The 20,974-nt window shown below is 37.9% G+C and overlaps 1 protein-coding gene across 4 annotated transcripts in view; it reads right to left on the bottom strand.

The window, feature by feature from the left end:
* The window catches only part of ATP8A1 (ATPase phospholipid transporting 8A1), a 225,937-nt gene that overhangs the window by 153,928 nt on the left and 51,035 nt on the right, over positions 1-20,974 (bottom strand). For 2 of the 4 annotated variants that reach the window (XM_019801971.2, XM_019801972.2), the window contains exons 6-7: positions 11,344-11,384; positions 5,519-5,592 (exon numbers count right to left, since the gene is read on the bottom strand). In XM_019801971.2, coding sequence (XP_019657530.1) covers positions 5,519-5,592; positions 11,344-11,384 — 115 coding nt within the window. Of the gene's footprint in view, positions 1-2,031; positions 2,106-5,518; positions 5,593-11,343; positions 11,385-20,974 lie in introns of all 4 variants that reach the window. The other 2 variants (XM_019801970.2, XM_034671877.1) reach the window with 2 other exon arrangements.

Raw genomic sequence — 20,974 nt, 5'->3', positions numbered from 1 at the left:
CATGCATGACTGATCCACAGATCAGCTTTTCAGCTAGAACGACCAAAAAGCAATTTCCTGACGACAATCAGTACTGATCTTCAAGATCATGTAAATGATTAGATCTGTCATAGGATACTTAAATTGCCCATCCAGATAGACACAACACAGACTCTATCTGAAATGTAAAGTAGTTTGTGTCCAGATTTATCTTCAGCTCAGAAATATCAAGTGAGATTTCATGCTTGCAGCCCATGTATAAATTGGTTCAGGAAAGTGTTTGATTAGAGAGCTCCAGATTGCTGCTTCCGCAAACTTGCATTTACTACCTTTTAAGAAGAGATGAATAGGATCGTATGAAGCATAATATTTACATTTTAAGGCTACTTTAAAAAACCGTATAAGCAGATTTTACGATGAAAGTAGACAGACACTCTTCTCCTTCTGTTTGTTTTTTTCTTTCTGCTCCTGTTCTATTTCTTAAGGTCATTTCAGAGATTCTCGTGGGAGAAAACCCTGAAACTAAAGCCAGCCAACTTGGCCATCTTACACCTTGAGCTGAACCTAGAAGATCCACTTCATGAGGCCCCACCAGGGTGTTTTTGGGAAGTCTGGCAGGCAGAGGCTGGTGGCAGGGGTCTGCCTCAGTTCTGTCACAGGTGGCACGCCCTGGACTGTTTGCGTCCTTCCCCTTCACAAACTGACTTTAATGTGCCCAGCAATTACAGACAGGTGAGTTTGCCATCTACTTGTAAAATTGGATCCTCGAGTATCAGGAAAAGTGTTCTGAAGCGATATCAATCTCATGAACACTTATACAATAAACCCAATTAATGTCATATAAGTAACTATAAATCTGATCTCAGATAAGCATAGGTCTTCAGAGTTAGAAAGGAAACATTCTGACAGTTCCAAACACCTGGAATCTTCTAATCAACTTTCAATTTGTACATGTGCAAAACAGACTAATTCCAAGTTTCAGAAATGGGCATGTAGCTTAGTTTTGTGACCCGCAGATTTGTGAAAGTTGCTGAAACATATGGTCATCGATCAAATATTTTACAGATTCATTTTAAAGTAACTTTGCAAGTTCTTCAATTTTACTCTATGGACTTTTTTTTTCCCCCTCCCATAAAGGCTGATCCTTTAAGCGGAGACTTTAAACGGCTAGGCAGTTAAAAAGTCAAATGGCTGACTTCTATTTGAAGTGGGGCAAATAAAATGCATCCACATTCAGAACATTCTTAATCCCTTCAGACAGCTGTTACTGAAGCAGTTTTTAATAGTGCTATGAAAAAGCAGCAAGAGGTTTTACACAAGGAATCATGCTAGATAAATATTTCAGCAAATTATGGTGACATCCAAAACGCAAACTACAGTCAGAAAGGCAAAGCAGGCTTTTTGATTAGTAAGTGGAAAAATGAAACAAGATGCATATCACAATACAGACACTAGTAGACAGCCGAACTTTTACCACAGTCACATGCACTTTGTTACTAGTTACAAGTGGGATAAAAATGGATCCCGAAGCATGCGGTACAAAATGGACAACATCCAGCTCTGTGCAGGGGGTCCTCCGTAAACCCTAGATAAGCCCAGATTACAGTCATCATTGCGGAAGGATTCCATAGAACTTATAGAAAATTTCAATCATAAGAATAAGACAAAATTTCTCAATAACCTCATTTCATGAAAAGCTTCACACTGTTCAAAACAGTATCCTGGAGAGGTATTATATTCAGCCTTAGTATTTAGGCACGTTGTTAAATACAAATATATGTTTATGATGTATAGGAAATTAAAGTCTACCTTTACTGTCATGCCTCATAGACTCCTATTGGTAACAACAGGAGCTCAATCTGCCCCCTTGAGGGACAAACTGCATTCATAAAAGGCCTTTAAGGTATTAGTGAAATGTCTATCTCCAAGAAGTATAAAAATTTTTGTTTTAAAGTAAGAGACATTGAAGTCAACCATCTCTGGGTGTAATTGTTCTCTGTTGTAGGGCGAGGATCCACATACACACATCCTGTACGACTCAGTGGTTCTAACCTTGAGGACAGGCTGATGAGATCTGCTGGGAGATGTTCCCCATTGGTCACTTTCACTATTTCCCCTACTGCCACCTACAGGTCCCAGTTTAAAATAATTAAAACGGAAAAAAAATGAAAAACAGAAAAAAGAAAAACCAAACAAATGGACAAAAGAGACAAAGTTTGAAATTATTATAGAAAATAATACATGTTAATAAAAATGTCTAATGCCAATTTTTTCAAAATTTATTTTGATCAGGTCTAAAGGTGCAAGAAAACATGACATATTCAAGGATTACTTGCTTTTAAGCCCAATATTTAATTTTTAATGTAGAAACTTTTGATTGTTTTAAAGTTCATTTGCCAAGACTCTCTTATCAAATAAAAACATAATTTTATATAGAGAGCTTTTTTTTATATAGATTTTCCTTTCTCCAATTCCTTACTCTCATGCCATCTCTTGTATGCCTACTTCTACCCCAGAAGGAAAGAATTGTGGAAAACACGTTTTAGGCTTTTGAGAAACCAAGTATACCATACTAGTCCTCCCTGCCCCTACCCACACACTAAAAAAAAAAGTATTAGAAATTTTCTGATTCCAAAACATTTTCAAAGTTAATTGCATACATATCATTAAATTTAATGCAAAGCTATAAAGATATGGATCTTAGGATGTTAGAAGGCATAATTGCAGCCTTTTGAGCTGTTCGATAATTAACATCTCTTGGTGATGCATTGTCTCAGAAGGGTAAGCCTTTGAATCCAGGGAAAGTTTTTCAGAGGGTATAAAATAGACATGCCAGCAACCTGTGTGGACTTGAATTAACAGCTTGAGTTATTTTACTCTGTTTTATACTTTCTAAACTCATATACATGTATTTGTTTGTTATGTACTAAAATCTCAGCTTCTTCGTGTCAAAGTGAAAATCAATGAAACATGCTAACTTTCAACAATGTTCGTGCTTTAATTTCAAACCACCTCAAAGAGGGAGCACTATTAGTGATTAATTGAAAAATATTTGGAAATTAAAATATTATAAACTGTTGCTTATGCTTACTGTTAAAAGGTGCCCACCTGCAGGTGAAAATCACCATGTCCTTACTTTGATAGTAGACAGTGTGGCATAATGAAGGTATTAGATTAGGGATTAAGCGTCTCAACCTTGACCTAGTCATTGGCTAAAGTTAAATGGCAAAAAATAAGACAAAGTCAAAATTCCACTTTCTCTTAAATGATGACAAAAACTTCTACCTATTTCTTTGGGTTCTTTTGTTAAGTAGGCTCCATGCCCAGTGTGGAACCCAACATGGAGCTCAAACTCTCAACCCTGAGATCAAGACCTAAGCTGAGATCTTGGATGATTAACCGACTGAGTCACCCAGGCATCCCAAAACTTCTACCTATTTTTTAAGGCTAATGTAGGTTCACAAGAGTAATGCAAAACCTTTTGAGGAAAAAAAACCCCAAAACCCTAAAAGGTGGTATTTTGCCACCGGGATAGAAATACATAACTGCAGAGGCTTTATACTTTACTTTGAATCCTACTAATTAAATGCAATGAATCAGATAATCTTTGGAGCAAGTTAATCTCTGTGGATGTTATATTAAGTTATAGAAACTACTGGGGCACCTGGCCAGCTCAGTAGGTAGAACATGTGACTCTTGATCTTGGGGTTGTGAGTTCGAGCCCCACATTGGATGTAGAGATTACTTAAAGATAAAATCTCAAAAAAAAAAAAAAGAAGATATAGATACTATTTTGATCTACCATATCTATAGCTACACTACAATATCTATAAGCCACCACTGAATGTTTTTAATGTTGAGAAAATAAGTGCTGCAAAAATGCTCTAAACTTCAAGAAATTTAAGCATCAAGTTTTCTGGGAGTTTTGGGGGCTGGATAGAGGTAGATGAAAAATCTTTTTTAAACTTTCAATTCAGAGTTAAGTATAAAGTCAGGGCAATGTAGTCAACTATCTTCATACTTCTGAGCATACAAAAAATAAATACCATTATGGTTCACATACATGATACTCTATGATAAGTTCTGTCTATGATAGGTTTAATCAGGAAAACAGCATTCGTTTCTTAAATTGCTGGAGTGCTTTACTATCATTTTGAATTCTGTCACATGACATTTAGATGGTCAGTCATCTACTACACTTATCAACCTTTTACTTAGTACCACCAAGTGCACATTGTTCTATTGGCTAGTCATTCCTAAAGCTTGAAAGATAACTGAATTTAAATAAAAAGGAGAATCAGGAAATATTAGAGCTTGATCATTTACTCCACCTTCCTCATGTTAAAAGATGTGAAATCAAGGCCTGAAAGATTAACTATTTTGTTCAAAATCATGAAACTAGGATAAGAAGAACCCTGGTTTTCTGTCTTCTCCTGAGCAAAGCTTTCTCTAGTATTTTTTTATTAAAAGATTTTATTTATTTATTTGACAGAGATAGAGACAGCCAGCGAGAGAGGGAACACAAGCAGGGGGAGCGGGAGAGGGAGAAGCAGGCTTCCGGCTGAGCAGGGAGCCCAAAGCGGGGCTTGATCCCAGGACCCTGGGATCATGACCTGAGCCAAAGGCAGACGCTTAACAACTGAGCCACCCAGGCATCCCTACGTCAGTTTTAGATAACTCTTGTTTGCTCAGTTAAGTTTCACTAACTTGTTATAAATCCAATCATTTTAAATAATGACCTGATTAAACAGATTTTGAAAAAAGGGCACTGTCCATATTTACATGTGGATTTTACAAATAAAACTGTCCAAGGAAATGATGATAAACAACCTCTAAGATATTAAAAAAAACATTTTCCTTAATTTATATTAGGACTAGTTTTACAGTTTTTAAACCCCAAACCATTTGAAAATCACATTCTTTAAAGGGTAACAGTGCCATATGTTCTGAATACTAACTCAAGACAATCTTAAAGATGAATAAAACAAAAATTACCTAAAATTCAGTTGTAGAAAGAACTTAAAGAGCAAAATAATTTTTTTTTGTTGTTGTTGGAAGAGTATGGCATTTCAGAAGGTATGACGACAAAAAAGAAACCATTTATCCATTTTCTTGTACTAATGCACCATGAAAATCAAGGAACTTTGGAGGGATATACGAATGCATCATAAAGAAATTTATCATGAACAAGGATTGCAAGATAAAATCAACAGAACCCAATCCATGTATTATTTAAAAGAAATGACAGGAAATCTTAGGAGTTAGTGGTCCACAGAAAAGGATTTGGACATACCCAGAGAGAGTAGACTCCTAACTGTAATTATAACTTTTGAATTACACAGTATAGGACCTATTGCTTATTCTATATGGCAAGCATGAAAGAGTCTGTTAAGTCCAATAGATTTTTTTAATGTTTAATTCAAAATCATTAGAGAGGTTTAAAATTCTTCGTTTATTCCTTATTTCCTTGGAGAAATCACAAGGTCAATGCAGGGTAGAGAAACCATCCTCTACACTGAGCATCAGCAGGTATCTCTACCTTGATGAGAGAAGTACAGTGTCAGCAGGTATATACTCTTTGCCTTTTATTATAACTATATCTCCAACATTTACCTGAAAGAAAACTGGGAATTGGTTAATTATCTGCATTGAAAGATAGTTACAAATATACAACTCACTGTACTTAAGCAAATACAATAAAAAATGGTTACTGGCAAACAAGAACCACTTATCTACACAAAATGCCATAAAATTATGTAGGAGTAAGGCCAAGGATGGAGCAGCCCTTTATGTTATGAACACTGTATCTTTGCTTTTTATCAACTACATGACTTATCTTAACAAATTCACCCATTTTTTCCACTTAAACGACATCTCAACTTCTCATATTCTCTGTCCATGACATAAAAATAAAAAGGAGGAATTTACCCAGTACGCTTTTTACCTTTTAAGGAAACCTCAATGCAACTGGAAAAGCCAATTTTCATACATATGATCAGTACTCCTCATGATGACCTTATGAAATAGGTGTTAGTTATAATTCACAGTTTATGGAGAAAGAAATGAATCTTTGCTCTAATTTATCTGCCAAAGATCACAGTGACAGGAAAAGCTTACACTCAATCCTCTGTCTGCGAAACCTGATTGCACGTAAGTAAATATAGTAAAACGATACTGTATTTTAAATAAATAAACTTAAAAAAAGCTTAATCTTTTCCTGGTTTTGCCACCTGGCAGCATTTTTGTGGGCATGGCCTAAAGACAAAGATATAGTAAGGCCAGAAACTTTTTAGAAGTGATTCAAGTGATAGGCTTGTCACAGAGCTTTTAGCAAACAACAGGACTCCAACTAAGTAACTTGACCAAGTTACATGGATAACCACTCCCATTATATCATCAAAGTGCCCTCTCTCTTAGTAGCCAAATAAACCTACAAATAAGTTTCAATACTTAATCAAGAAAAGCCTTTTTTTTTTGTGAAAGTCTTTTTGTTCTTTCCTCTCCTTACTTTTCTCTGAACCCCCAAATAACATTTTATTGGGGAAAAGGAGAGAACAGTGTCCTCAGTGGGAATTACAATAAAAAAATTATTTCAGAGGCAGCCCACGGTGGTCTACTTTATATACCTGGGGCAGGAACAGTTGGGGAAGGTTGGAGGGGGTCTTCTAGGCTATGGTATGTATGTTGGTTACCCAGGTAGGGAAGCTCTGATTCCCAAGACATTTTAGCTGAAATCTGGATGATTTGAAATTGACAAATTTCCAGGGACCTTGGAATCACACATCCCCTCCCTCAAAGAAGGGCAAATTGGGAAATTAAAAACAAACAAACAAACAAACAACAACAACCCAGCAAGTATGGGTGTAAATTGGCCCTTAATGTGTTGGGATAGTCCTCTGACAGCACCCGATCAAGAAGTATCAGGTCACTGGAGCATTTAGAATGTGCTGCCCAGGCTACCTTTTAAATGTTCTTTGATCTCCTCTTGTGTGTTAATGTTTGTTCTCCAATTAGACTAGATATTTCATAAAATTGGGATATTTGTCTACATTACAGTGGAAGAGTTTACTGGTTAGCGTTTAAAAAATCCCAAACTGATCGTACTGCTTTCCCACATCTTTATTCATTGTTAAGACAAAAGCAAGGCTTGTAGTCATTAAACTGAAGGGGAAAACAAACCATTAGCTCCTTATAAGGTACAGTGTTGTGACTCAGTGGTCTGGGAAAACCAAGGGTTCACCGAGAGCTAAAGTAATTCTTGGGAGGTTTGCAGTAGAGGGAGGAGAGCAGGGAACATACCTGCTCCCTGCTTGTGATACCTAGGTTTTAGATCACTTCTCAAACATATCCAAGCACCTCTCTCTTTTCCATTCTGAGCTCCTAAAATGGCATTCATCCCTTCCAGCCTGGTTTGTACGTAAGAATAACAGACAGAAGGGAAAGTCAAGACGGCAAAAATTCCTTGAGCACGTACTCTCACTGGAGGAACAATACAACAAACCAGCTTTAGCTTCCCAAATACTGAAGTTAAGGAGATATTTAGGGCTTCAGGCTACTACCTGGAGCCTTCTGAAGTGACTGACATTAGTACCTACAACTGAGGATTATGTAAAAGGCTAAGCTAATAGACTGATTTAAAATCTTTGTCCAATTGTAGGCCCCGGCATATTTATTTTTTTACTAAGGAATTTTTGGCGATATGAATTTTTAATCCAAAGAAATACATTTCATTGTGGAAACTGCATGCATTAAAGCAGCTTTAGAGACTGCCCTGTACACTTGCATACAGCCCACCACTCCATGCTTCCCTACAAAGCCAGGACAATGTGTGGATTCCTCCTCAATTCTCCACCTGCAACTATCCCTAAAGCCTGGGAACAGTCTCAGCTGTATCTCAACTTGAAGAACTGGACTTTGTGGTAAGGGCAATGAAGACAGCAGCTTGCATGTCAAGAGTGGAGATGCAGTGCCTCACATGGGGCTTTGTAATTGCAATACTTTCTTTGAAAAGCAGACACTGGCAATTTAACCTTATACAACAGAGAAAAGGCTTCGGGCAAAACCGGAGGGATGAACTGTTCCTGTCTGAGAGCTGAAGTCGGCCCATCTGTGAATGGCTGCTTGTACCCGGTGCAAATTTGTAGGTCCTCTGAGGACCATTAAAAGGCAGCCACAGCAGCCGCACATTGAGAAAAACAAAGAAAGCAAGTCTTGGACTAAAGCCCACTTGCACTAAGGTTTATTGTATTACCTTGGCATGAGGATCAGACTCTTGGTTTCGGTTTATTGATTTTATTCTTAATTGCACAAAATGTGACATAAGCTAAAAGAAAAGACTTGCCCCACAATCTGGCTAACCCAACAAGCAAGCCTGCTTTCCTGCCTGTCCACTTGGTGTCAAAGAAAACATTTTTACATAGCTGATGTCTTAGTGTACATGGCTCTGTTCTTTTCACCTATGTTTATATTTTATGAAACAGGAAACTTCATATATCTTGCTTGCTGCTATGAGCTCACTGCTTGGCACATATACTCAATACATAAACTTTTCTGTGATGCCACAATATACAGCTTTCATGTATCACAAAATATGCCAAAATGTAGAATGTCATAATTTAAAAAATGCTTTCCTTATTGTTAGATATCCATATAGTCTAACTGTTCATTATTATAAATAATGATACAGTAAACATTTTTATACACGTACAGGTTTCCCCCTACATTATGATTATCTTCTTGGGATAAATTCCCAGAATCCCCTTTTTATGGTTTTCAAGATGAAGACCTAAACTGCTGATCTACATTAGTATGTGAATGAAATAGTTCATAAAAACAAAAATTCTGAAGTATAAGTAAAGTATAAATATAGCCAATGAGACATCAATATTGTTTAAATTTGCCACTTGCATTACAAGGTTGAATATTATACTGAGTCTGGTTGCTTATTATATATCTTCTTCTTACTGCCAACTTTTATTTCCTATTTATATAACAGCAGTTTCAATCTTTTGTCATATTTGGTACAACCATTTTCCATATGGTGCCTACTTATTTGTGGTAGTTTTTGTTGTGAATTTGTTTTAAATTTTATGTGATCAAATTCCAGAGGCCTGGAGATCTTGCTCTTCTCCAAATATTTATTAAAGTCTTTATTCTATTTGTAGGTTTTTCAAAAACAATGTTTTCACATTTAACTTTAAGCCAGTTGGAATTTATTTTAGCATGGATGTGACTTAGATATAAACTGCATTATTTCCTGAAACTGCAATTCTGTAATCCCAACATCATTTATTAAATAATTCTTTTATCAATGATTTTCTCTCCTTTATCACATATTAAATGGGCTTACTTTAACAACTTTTGCTCTCCATTTTACTCATCCCTGCATACCGTTCATTTTCCCAAAATATTCTATTTTCTCAACTGTTAATTTTTGAAATTAAGATGAATAATTTAGTCAACTCTTGAGGAAAAAATAATAATTTCCCTGGGATTATATTATACCAAGACTTTGGAACAATTGATATTTTGTTTTTCTAGGAATAGGATATATTTGCCCACTTATGTGAATCTTGAACACCTAAAGTTTTGATGTTTTCTTTACAAAGGTCACATACATATTTTAAATTTATTTGTAAACATCTTTCATGCCACAAGGAATGACATCTCTCTTTCACTACATTTTTCTAACTTGATATTGCCAGCAAAAGAATGCTGTTAATTTTTGAATATTTATCTTGAATTCATCATTGAACCAACTTTTATTATTCTAGTTAATTAAGTATCTAATTCAAATTGTTAAGCAACATCAGCTCATTTTGGCTGGGTGACTTTTGACAACACTTTAAATTTTAGCCCTCTGCCTCTCAAAGTGGGGTGCCCAGATAAGGTGTGGCACAGATCTCTAAGACCACTTAGGATGCTAGCATTATGGGTAACCATGGGCTGGTAATATTTTTTGTCTGTGAAAAATTAGAAGAGTTATAGTAATTTACTCAATCTTTAAATAATGAAAAAAAAAGACATTAGGAAAATAAGATATTCTAACAAGTTAATTTTAGAGTGACGTTGTGGATGCTTATCTCCTGACTTTATGACTGTTTTATTTTCTGAATAAGCACCCTGGGTAAGATGGTAAGAAATTGATATATTAATTTATTAGGATATGTGTTTATGCTAATTACCCAAACAAGCCTAGTCAATGAAATACATTTATAATACAATTCATCATACTTGATTCTATCCTACCAGTCTTCTAAAATATTTAAATCCACAAGTGCCAAAGAAGAGCATAAAGGAAACTTCTTTTGAGACAGTTTTTTGAGCTTTCTCATTTTTTACCTGCTTCTCTGAGAGGTGACAAACACAGAAATAAGGAAAGCACAATCAAGGTATTGTCCTCTTTGTTACTTTTATGTCAAAGACCAGAGAGAGAGCGAGACTAGTGAGTTCCCAAACATGCAGAAAGGGAGATGTCAATCTATTTGGCCGCTGATTTAAAATCAACAAAAATGCAATTAGCTGAGAGGGAATCTTATTCCCTGCAGGTATACAAGGTAACTGTGAACATCACAGGGCAGAATCAAGGGCATGGCCTTTAACCTGCTAGGAAATATTGGAGGGCAAGTACTGTGTTATAATCCCGCTGTTCCCAGCCTTCTCAGAAAACAAAATCCCCCGGGGAGAGTGGCCTTGCCTCCAAAAGTCTCACCAAGTTACAAATATTCGCTTGTGAATGACCAGAGTTAATGGTCTTCCAGAACTAAGGGAGAACTAGTAACAATTGCTTACCTTTTGAAACTGAGGTCTGAAAAGCACCTAGATAACACTTGTGAAATTATGACTCAGCTCACTAACCACGCTACCCGTCCTGTGAGCATGTTAACCTCTTGATATTATGAAACTGATTTCCAGCTCATCAGAAAATGATGTTTAGTTATTAAGCCTTTTTTTTTTTAAAGGAATTAGCAGGGTGTAGTTATAATACGGGAATTTGAAAACAAATTTGCAAATGAACTATCAGAACTCTGATTTTTGTTTTTACTTGGACAGTAGGTGATTAAAGCAAAAAGTTTCAACAAGAAACAGTTCATGGCTGAATGAAATCTATGAAAACAGAACTCAAAATTATACTATGAAAAACAAAAAGTTCCAAATATTACTTTTTAAGTCTTTCTAGTATATTTCAGAATTATTAAATGGAAGTGACTAATTGGAAGACCCCATCTATGTTTACAACATTAATTACTAAATAGCTTTCATATTAGAATTCTTGACATTTGTTTATATTATATACAAAAATTACATCTATTAGAGTACACATCTATGCACTTCTTCTGGAACAAAATAAAAATCAATGCATACCTTTTCCCAGTGCACAATTTCCCAAGCACCATTTCTCAAAACTGGAAAGAGAAAAGGGGACATTTTTAACAACATTTTTACTACTTCCCAAAAGCCTGCTTTTGAGGAAATGATCATTTTAAATGGACAGACTCAAAAAAATTAACTATCAGCAATTTTTACAGGTTTAAAAATTAATTATGACAGCAAAGATGTATAAAATTATACAAAGAATTAGAAACAACCAATGCACATTTTAGATCCCACAATGAAGCATTACTAACAGAAGGTAATCTTTCTGGTGCTACAAGGGTGGTCTGCAGTACACAGAATTACAGGCCACGGCTAGAGGAGAAAGACACAAAAATGATGTGAAAAGGGAGTGACGAGCTTAAAAAACATTTCAGAAGCCGTAACAATAGCAATGTTATATATATATATATAAAGGATTTAAAAGCATGGGAGAAATAGATTTCAAATTGGTTAGGAGGAATTTAACACATAAACAGGTAAGGAATCTGCACCTTTAGTTTTAGAATAATGCAAAATTGCATAAGTTTCCATATTTGGTTTACAGAGAAGAAATGAAAGAAGAGGCTACTATTAAATTATGACAGAGGGGTCTTTATTAGCGTTTTATTACTGTGTCGCAGCAGTAAAGTTGCTCGGTACACCTTTTTTCCTTCCCCACTAGGTGTCTGTGGCATAATACTGAATATACCAATAGACATTAAAAGATAAAATAAAAAATAGTAAGGACCATAACGTGAGGTAGAAAGGAAAAGGAATAAGTCAAGTTTGGTCCACAAATTATCCTGACAGTAAATTTCATGAGGGCAAAGCTAGTATGTGCTCTGTTCAATACTACATTCCCTGGAAACAGCACGGTCCCTGGCACAAAGTAGCTACTCAGTAAATATTTGTAGGATGAGTAATTTATAGGTGCTTAGATTCAGTTTCTTTTGACATTAAAAAAGTTGAAGCCTGAGCCCTCTGAAGTAAATCACAATGATAATTATCTCCAAAATGTTAAACAGCATATCTAACATTAATGACATACAAACCAGGCTTACAGTATTATAAATTATTTTAACGTAAATGCAATCTTTTTGAGTTTCAAAATTCTCTGAACACAGGGCTGAGTCTTACTCATTTTCTTATAGAACGTCATAGGACTCCTAGCACCAAAGACACTCCAATGCTTGTGAACGAAATGAGTAAGTGCAACAATGGATATCCTACAGTACATTTTGGTGAAACAACTTCATTAAGTTAAAAAATAATAATTCCAAGTTGAAGCGCTAACACTAAAATATTTCCAATACAATATCTACACCTGTAACTTTTACTTTAAAGTTTACGATTTTTATGTTATCATACGTTATAGGTCAAGGATCGGAACCACAGGCATCCAAAAGTGACCAGTGTATTCTAACACACAAAACTCTAATCCCTGCAGAGTTTACCAAACTGATCCCAGGAATAAACCTGCTCCTTGATGTTGTTCCCTGAGCCTGAGAGGGTCAGGGCATGAGAAAAGAGTAAAAAGCCCTGGGTTTAGATGTCGGCTGTTACTGGGTAGCAGTGCCTTCCTCAAAATTAGTGGTTATAAAGAATAAAGAATAAATGAGAGCACTCTGCCCTTTAATGGCTTACCCCAGTAGCTACAATATAGTAAGTACTCAACAAAGACAGCTAGCCAAGTGCTGCTCTGATCGACCATAACCAAAATGAACAGACACAGTAAATAATGGTGCTAAACTTTGCAGTACTTTAAATTAGAAAAATACTGTTCAATAGTAGCTAGGGCCCTTCACTGTCATTTGTTTTCTTCTGATTCTTTCCCCTATTAGTAAACACTCCTCCAATCGCAATACTTAAGTTTTTAAAAACTCAGTGTCCAATAGTTCTACAACTGAGATTTGGCATGAAAACAAAGACATCCGCTTATCCGGAAAGCGCAGGTCCATCAATTCCCGCCTGTGGCTGGACCAGAGCGGTGGCCGCCTCTTTCCAAGAGGCTCACCATTCTATCACCGTGGTCATGGTTTCCTGCTGCTTCAGGCCCAGCCTGTTTCCCTTATTTAGGGCAACTGTCTGGCTCACGCTTACGAGGTTTTCTTTTGTTAAACGAGGTATAGAAAAATGTATAGATCCTAAGTGTTTTGTTCAGCGAGTTTTGAAAATTGCAAACACCTGTGAATCCACCACTCACAACAAGATATAAAACTCCAGAAAGATCCCTCATGCTCCTTTATCACCCGTCCCTTCATCCTCAGAGGCAAATATAGTCACCATAGATTAGTCTTGCATTTCAAATACATTGACTCATACAGTATGTACCTGAGATTCTGTTTGTATGTAAGTGACGAATCACTAAATTCTACACCTGAAACTAATATTACACCATATGTTAACTGGAATTTAAATATAAATTTGAGGGAAAAAAACCCCATGTATTTTTCCTTAAGTTGAAAAAAAAAAAAGACTTGACTTTTTCCAATTAAATTAATGTGGTGCTATAGTAAAAAGATTTCTAGACTGTATTTATTTCATTGATCAATTTGCATATCTTCATAACAATATACACCATCTTGATTATTCTAACTTTATGGTAAGTTTTGAGATTAGGTAAATCCTCTTCTTTGTTCTTTTTAAATACTGTTTTGGCTATTCTAAGTTCTTTGCACTTCCATATAAATTTAAGAATCAAATCATTAATTTTTGGGATTTGAGGATTCCTGGGATTTTGATTTGGGGTGAGTCTTTCAATTCATAGACAAGCTGTATCTCTCATTTATTTACATCTTCATTAACTTTTCTCTGATATGTTTTGTAGTTTACAGTGTATGGGTCTTTCATCAGATTTATTTATTGATATTTGATAACTTTTTCTTATATTGTAAATGGTATTTTTACTCCATTCCCTACTGGTCACTGGTAGTATATAGAAATGAATTAAACTTTCATACAATGACCTTGTCATCTTGTAATTTTGTCACATTTATTTATTAGTTTGGGTAGGGTTTTCTTGTTTTTAATTATTTTTAAAGATTGTATTTATTTATCCATCAGGGAGAGGGGGAAAGAGGGAGGGAGGGAGAAAGGGAGAGAGAGAGAGTGAGCAAGCAGGGGGAGCTCAGGCAGAGGGAGGAGGAGGCTCCCCACTGAGCAAGGAGCCCTCTGCAGGACTCGATCCCAGGACCCTGGGATCATGACTTGAATTGAAGGCAGTCACTTAACTGACTGAGCCACCCAGTTATCCCTCATTGTTTTTTTTTTTAGCAACACTTTCTAAGAAACTTAAATTCTTCTCATTAATGATGTATTGTGATCTGGGCAGTTTTATTATGCTCATATGCCTCACTGTTCATCTCTTCACTTTTTAAACTCTTCTGCTTTTATGGAAAAAAATTGTTTTGAAAATCAGGAATAATTTTTACTACTAAAAATGTCCTGTCGACTTTATGCTCTAAGCATCTCAAATTCTGCCAAACTATCTCCTCCACCATCACCAGCACTCCTACTTCAAGTAACCACCATGTCCCAGCTAGCCTGACACTAGTTTCCCACATTCACCCTTGATCTCTTTCAAATTTAGTTTCTACAGAATAGCTATAGTGACGCATATAATGATTTTATATACAACTATGGATTATTATGTATCAGTCCCTATATCCTTACACACACACACACACACACATATACAAGATTAGGTCACCCATTGCTCAGAACTCTTCAACTGGCTCCTCTTGGCTCATAAAATAAGTCCAAGCATCTAGAAGGCCCTTGATGAGCAGCTCCTGCCTACTCTCTACCACCACCTTCTGCCTCTGCCTCTGGCCCTCTCTCCAAGCCCTCTGTGTGAAAGCAACATGCTCTCTCCTGCTTCAAATCCTCTGCACATTTCTGTGACTGGAACACTCTTTTCCTCCATCCCCACCTAGAAAACTCCTACATAAATTCCAGATCTTGATCTTTAGCTTTCAGGGGACATTTCATGATGTCCACTCCTTTCCCACTACCCTCAAGTCTAAATAAGCAACTTGCACTTTTCCTGCAGAGCACTTAAGACAGTTTTACTATATATTTAGTTGCGAGATGATTTATGTAAGGGCCATCTCCTGCCCCAGCCTGTAAGATCTGTGACAATGGGAACATTCTCTACTCTGTTCACTGCTCAATTCACAGTATCACAAACAGTGACAAAAAGGTGCTCAGTGAATACTTGCTGAATGGAAAGCTGGATCCACTGGTATGTTTGGGACCCTATGAAGCCACAAGAATAGTTACATAGATTTACTAAAGATACAACCTGCCTCCCAGTAGGTCCCATGTTAGAAACAACATACACACAATGTTAAAAAAAAAAAGCTACATAGAAAAACACGTTGGCAATTCCTCAAAAAGTTAAGCACTGAGCTACCATGACCCAGAAACTCCACACCTAAGTAAATATCTAAGAGAACTAAAAGCATATGTTCACGTGAGAACTTGTACACAAATGTTTATTGTAGCATTATTCATAATAGCCAAAAAGTAGTAACCACCCAAATGTCCATCAATTAATGAACGGTTAAATAAAATGGGGTACATTCAAATGATGGAATATTATTCAATCATAAAAAGGAATGAGACGCTGATACATGCTACAACGTCAATGAATCCTGAAGTATGTTAAAGTGGAAAGAGCCAGATAAAAAAAGGCCACATATTATGTGATAACATTTGTATAAAACATCCAGAGTAGACAAATCCATAGATACAGAATGTAGATTAATGGATCTCAGGGGCTCGTGGAAGAGGGGAGTGGGGATTGAATGCTTCCATATATGGGTCTCTTTTTGGGTTGATGAAGATATTCTGGAATCAGAGGTGATGGGTCTATAACTTTGTGAATACATGAAAAAACACTGAAATGCATACTTGAAAATAATGAATTTATGGATGTGAATTATAACTCAATAAAAAACAGTACATAAAAAGATGCCAATGAACTACTTAAACATTGCTTAAAATAGACTTCTCAGTTGTGTAAGTTCCTAAAATGATTCCAGTGGGAGCCGCTGGAAATGTTTATGTAACCATCAGATGCACTAAAACATGAGTGTCCTCTGATGTCAGCTCCCGGCCCCCGCTCCAGATCTGTAATCTCAACTAGCCCTCATAGGGGGCACCTGGGTGGCTCAGTCAGTTAAGCTCTGGCCTCTTGTTCTAAGCTCAGGTCATGATCTCGGGGTCCTGGGATTGAGCCCCCCACCCTATGGTCTCTGTGCTCAGCGGGGTGTCTGCTTGAGGATTCTCTCTCTCTGCCCCTCCCCCCACTTATGCTCTCTCGCTATAAAATAAATAAATCTTAAAAAATAATAATAAACTAGCTCTCCTTGAAATGCTGTCACTTGGCAGACGTTTGTTAGTTCACATCTAAAAATAGCCTGAACCACTCTACTGGGTCCCCCTGCACAGGATGGAAGTATCACGTAACAGGCTTCCCAAAATCAGCAGACCATGCCAGGAAGTCTTGTCTCCACTACCAAGGGTGGAAACCTGTGGTACTTTTCACAGAACCATGGAAAACAATCCAGCAAATCTGCTTCATGTCTCCATTTTCCTTGCCTGCAGCTCCTTCCCCCTCAACCTTGCTCCCATCACTTTTTCTCCCCCCCCTTTTTTTTTTAAAAGATTTACTTATTTGAGAGAGAGGGCACACAAGTAGGCAGAGCGGCAGGCAGAGGGAGAAGCAGGCTGAGGGCACAGGGAGCCCGATGTGGGACTTGATCCCAGGATGTTTAACCAATTGAGCCATCCAGGCACCACCCATCACTTCTTTCTGCACATTCGAACCCATCTACCTCCTTTCCCTAACCCACCTTTCTGCACTTGTCTGTCAATTCACCTGCCCTCCTATGTTCCTCCTAGGGGCTCTCTTACTCCACCCAAACGTTTCCTGAAAATTCATTGTTGAAGAGATACATGGGAAATGTGGCCTGCTGCAAAAATTTACATGGTGAAGAAACTTTTCTTTATTATTTTTTAAAGATTTTATTTATTTATTTAGAGTGTGTGCGAGCAAGGGGAGGAGCAGAGGGAGAGGGAGAGAGAGAATCTCAAGCAGACTGCACGCTGAGCCCTGAGCCAGAGGTGGGGCTTAATCTCACGACCCGGAGATCACCAACTGAGCTGAAATCATGAGTCTGACCCTTGACTGAGCCACCCAGGTGCCCGTCTAAGAAACTTTTAAATACATATTCAGTGGACAATATTTTCTATCAAAAACAAAATCAATGAATGTTTATAACAAGCCAAATAGAGCTCTATGACAGGATAGCTGACTTTCTCTCACCTCATGCCACTTTTTTTTTTTTTAAAGATTGTATTTATTTATTTGAGAGAGAGAGAGAGCATGAGCAGGGGGAGGGGCAGAGAGAGAGGTGTCAGCAAACTCCCCACTGACTGGGGAACCCAACGTAGGTCTCAATTCCAGGACCCTGAGATCATGACCGGAGCTGAAGTCAGACGTTCAACCGACTCAGGCACCCAGCGCCCCCCACGCCACTTTCTTAATGAAAGGAATACTAACTGATGCATCCTCACATCCCTCTCTCTAGACAAACATGAACATGTGGACTTTTGTTTTCTTTCCTCTAAAAATTTCCTTCTCTACAGCTTGGTTTTCCACTTAACATGTCATACATGCTTTCAGGACAGAGCAGAGATGACCCATTTTTGAAAAACAACCCACTATAAGGACACACCCGTTACACGGGGTCAGATGACTGAACAGTCTCATGAGGCTCTAGAAGATATATCCACGAAGAGCTTCCTCAAAGTAAAGCATATGATACAGCAAAAAAGGAAAGCACAGGGGCCTGAGAAACCTCCAGAAATGGTTCCCCAGGACATGTGCCCTGGGACATTTTGTCATATTCACCTAGGAGGTGTATTTCGAACCTCCATGATATGTACTTATTGATAAATCTTAATTTCAAGGAAGCCTGGGGAGAAGTTTCCAAGGGGTCTTTTGTAGCCCCAATTAGCCAAGGCAGACTACATAACAGGTTAAACCAAGCAAGCCATCAACCTATACACAACCACAGACTAAGTAGAGAAGCGGGTCTTGGGTGCCACCAGGGGAGTTTCAAACCCTATACAGCACATGATAAATCACCAGCTTGTCCATTGTGCTCTGCTCTCTGCCAGGCGTCCCAGAGATAAGCACAGAGCTATGCCAGTCTGGCTGTGAGACAACTGTTTTACACAACAGCTCTATCCTAATGTATTCAACTACCTTCCGATTAATGGGAATCCTGACTTCCATTTTTTTCCTACCACCTCAAACAGCACTGAAATATATTTGTATGACTGTATTCTATAGGACAGGATCCTAAAAAGGGCAGCTGGCTGTAGGGCATTTGTGTTTGAACTTCTGTCAGATATAACCAGATTATTTCCCTAAGAATCATCTGCAGTCCATACTCTCACTAGTCATGTATGAAGTTCCACTGACTATAACCCTAGACAAGCACAAATTGTTATCAGTCATTTGATTTTTGTCAATCTGACGGGTATTGATTTATTCTGAAGGTTACAGTGGCCTGGATTGATCAAAGTGTAAATTACTTTTACGTCTCTTCACTGAGTTAGAATCCTAACCAAGTACAGTAACATTTCTTTGTACCACAGACTCTCGCTGCTCAACGAGCGGTCCAGGGACCTCAGCATCAGCACCACCAACACCTGGAGGCTTGTAAGAACTGAGAACAGGTTTTTGTCCTCATCTTCCTCCTTTCTTTTGTTCTTGAAATATAAAACTAGAACCCAGAAATAAAGACTGGAAGTGCATAGCTTCTTCAAACTGGAGGCTAGACCCATCTTAGGATATAGGGAGTAACACAGAATTCTGGTGAAGTTAAAAATCAGCTCACAACATAGAAAAGGTTTCTGTGTACAAAATCAAGGCTTGAATAGTGGCCAAGGATAAAATCAATCACATAATTTACAGTTGTCTTTACTTCGGAAATGGTTCTTAAACATCCAACCATACAACCACTAAAATAAGCCATATCACATGTATTATATGCTGGTGACTGAAATAGCAACACAATTATTTTTAATCACTGACCTCCTCTGACCCAGCTCCAACCAGGTTTAGAGGAAGCGAGAAATTATGCTGGGTCCTTTTCTGAGCTTTTAGCTTCCCTGGGCCAACAGCACACCTATTTTATACCTCTCGAATATCAGAGTTCAAGAAGTGCGCTGTGGAGATGATTAGTGATGCCTGGTGAAGGGGACTGAGAGCGAGCTACAGCAGAATTATGAGAATGGCCTGTCCTCTGGTGCTTTAATAGCTCTTTCTTTTAAATGCAAAACTCCTCTCTCTGCAGTTCTAGCCAAACACACCTGCTATGTTTTTCACCCCGCTAATTAGTCTGACAGTATGCAGAGGAGAATTCAGACTTTAAACAAATACCTCAAATGTCACCTGTTTTTACTCAGCAGGATACTACTTAACAGCTTTGTTGTAACGGGTTTCTTTTTTGAAATGAAAACATTCTGTTAGAGTCCCTTGGGAGTTCCCTAATCAAAGGCCCTGGAGAAAGTGGCAGTCTCTCAGGACTCAATCAAATGTTGCACAGTTACAGGTGCTCACTTAGAGTCTAATACTGGCTGCTCGGAGAGAAGCTGTCACCACTGCAAATGAAACAGTCTGCCACCGGGGCTGTTACTGAAAGAATCACTGGGGTGCCATTCCTGGACAAGCATTCTACTTCTTCAAGTGGGTAACAAAAGGCAAGTTATCCAAAAGGATGATGGGCACTCCCGATGTCACAGAGGACAGAGAAACCTCAACAGAGGTGGCACACTCCAGTTCCTGCGTGGTTGTAAGCATTGAAGAGGAGCTTTAGTGCACTGAGAAGGACAGGGCACAGCTGAGACCATGGCTTTGAACTTGGCAAAGCAAGAAAACCATCATACCCATATCAAAGCGTCAATTCGTTCACTATGTAGACCCTTACATTCTAAAGACAACTGTAAGGCAGAAACCTCTTAGTGGCAAAAATTGAGGTCACCCAAAACTCTCCTCCCTGAATTCGCATATAAAAGTCAAGTTAAACAATGATCTGCTTACAGTCTACCAACAAAAAAGAAGGATGAAACTTTCTGAACTCTGCTCTCATCCATATTCTATATACGGCTTTTCAATTAGTTGATACTACCTCTATCACCTCATTTGTGAAACTTTTAACAATGTACCAGCCTCTCCAGCAGCATCAGCATCACTGAGAGTTTCTTAAGAATGAAACTCTGACAGGGCATGTGCGTGGCTCAGTCGCTTCAATGTCTACCTTCGGCTCAGGTCATGATCCCAGGGTTCTGGGATCGAGCCCCATGTCTGGCTCCACGCTCAGCCAGAAACCTGTTTCTCCCTCTCCCCCTGCCCCTCAGGCTCCCGCTCCTGCGTTCTCTCTCTTGCCCTCTCTCAAAATAAATAAATAAAATTAAAAAAAAAAAAAAGAAAAAAAGAATGAAATCCTGGGGCCCTGGTGAGGCCTATAGAAACTCTATGGGCATGTCCAGAAAGCTGTTTTTGAACAAGTGACTTAAAAAACAAAAATATGGGTAAGATGACATGATCAGAGCACAAGGGTCA

Source organism: Ailuropoda melanoleuca, chromosome 11, assembly GCF_002007445.2.
Source record: "Ailuropoda melanoleuca isolate Jingjing chromosome 11, ASM200744v2, whole genome shotgun sequence".
Classification (NCBI taxonomy): Eukaryota; Metazoa; Chordata; class Mammalia; order Carnivora; family Ursidae; genus Ailuropoda; species Ailuropoda melanoleuca.
Note: the sequence above shows the minus strand (reverse complement) of the source record. Positions and strands in the feature narration are given on the sequence as shown.